Source organism: Rhinopithecus bieti, unplaced genomic scaffold (assembly GCF_001698545.2).
Source record: "Rhinopithecus bieti isolate Rb0 unplaced genomic scaffold, ASM169854v2 scaffold_35307, whole genome shotgun sequence".
NCBI lineage: Eukaryota > Metazoa > Chordata > Mammalia > Primates > Cercopithecidae > Rhinopithecus > Rhinopithecus bieti.
The window spans coordinates 602,124-603,576 of NW_016814940.1; the positions used below are offsets into that span (position 1 = coordinate 602,124).

Here is a 1,453-nt window from a genome sequence, read left to right on the forward strand (position 1 = left end):
AAATCCTGTGGGTCTGTCAAGATGACTGCGGCCTCAGCGGCAACAGCTGCGAACGCTGGTCTGCGCCCACCCACTTACCTGCCCACTGACTCCAGGACACTAGCTCCTCCCCTTTCCCCACCCACAAGGGGCGGTCCCACGTGGCTCCGGGGCTTTCGGGCTCTGGAAAACTGGCGATGCGGATGGAAGGAAAGCCCGGAAAACTTTGGCATGACATGGACCGTAGGCAACTGGTTGTGCGGCATGGACTTCAGTTCCGTTGCGGTGTGATAGCCAGGCCCAGTTTTCCCTCACGCTCCAAGGCGGGGAAGAGCCTGGGGCCCGCTCAGGAAGTTCTGCGCACGCGCGCGTGCTCGGCCCGGATTGGCTGCTCGGAGCGGCGAGGGGCTTGGCGGGAGCTTTCAGTCGCGCGGGAGCGGAGAGCGGCATCATGGCTCCGCGGGGGAGGCATCGGCGGTCGCGGCGTCACAGGCCTGAGGGGTAAGTACTGCCGACCCTCAGAGCGCGGGGACGGAGACCAGCTTGAACTGCTTCCTCGCCGGCCGCGGTTTGCGCCTCCCGGCGCTGTTCGTGCTCCACTGTGGAGCTCGCCCGAGTGGCCAGTCGCCCGGGTCCCCGGCTTTCTCGTCAGCCTAGTGGGGATAAGAGGGATTCCCACCCGCACGGGCCTGGCGGGCGGGAAGACGTTAACCAGTGTCGTGTCGTTTTGTGGGGGGGTAGTAGTGCCGTCCAGAGTAGTGAGTGTCAAAGTGCTGGCTTGGAAGCAAAATATTCAGCAAATACTTATTGCCTACGATTTGCCAGACTTTAATGTTAGTGGAGTTTACTCTCTGGGAATCAGTTTTCTTATTTTGAAGACCCTGGTGTTTTCGTACTGCAAGCCACAGACTGGAGCACAAGTCGGGCTGGGGGAGCGAGCTGCCGCTCGCCTTTCTTCGGGATGGGTCGAGCAGTTTTTGTCTGTCAAAAGCAAGCGTGCGTTTGGTCGGTTGCGAAACGCGCTCTAGAATGCTGGCCGCTGATTCGTTGGCCAGTGGCCATCCGAGGCCGGGCCTGGATCTGGCGGGAAGGCTCTCGGCTTGCTGCAGACCGCGCACAAAACCGTACGCCGAGACGGTCTGAAGAGCACAGGAGTTCCCCGGGCGGGGAAGGCTGCCTGGGGAAGGTGGTGCTGGTAGGTGCGGGGTTAGGGGGGAAAGCTGGAGCAGGACATGGCAGCTAGGTGGGGAAACCGAGACCCGACTCCTGTGGCCAGTGGAGAAGAGGATTAGAAAAGAATGTCAGCCTTGAATCTCAGCTGAAAAGAGTTTATCCGAAAGGCTAGTGGTTTTTGTCTTTATTTTATTTTATTTTTTTAACATTTTTGGGTTTGAGACTCATGAAATCTGTTCATGCCTCCTCCCAAAACACACTAATGCACATACAACAGAATTTTTTTTTTTTTTTTTTTTTT

The 1,453-nt window shown here is 57.7% G+C and overlaps 1 protein-coding gene across 5 annotated transcripts in view; it reads left to right on the forward strand.

Annotated features, from left to right (window-relative positions):
• The first annotated feature begins 352 nt into the window (after nt 1-352).
• CENPU (centromere protein U) overlaps nt 353-1,453 on the forward strand; it is a 42,868-nt gene continuing 41,767 nt past the window's right edge. For 2 of the 5 annotated variants that reach the window (XM_017852646.1, XM_017852647.1), the window contains exon 1: nt 354-480. In XM_017852646.1, coding sequence (XP_017708135.1) covers nt 431-480 — 50 coding nt within the window. In that variant the 5' untranslated portion in view covers nt 354-430. Of the gene's footprint in view, nt 481-1,034; nt 1,175-1,453 lie in introns of those variants that run through there. The other 3 variants (XM_017852644.1, XR_001881577.1, XM_017852645.1) reach the window with 3 other exon arrangements.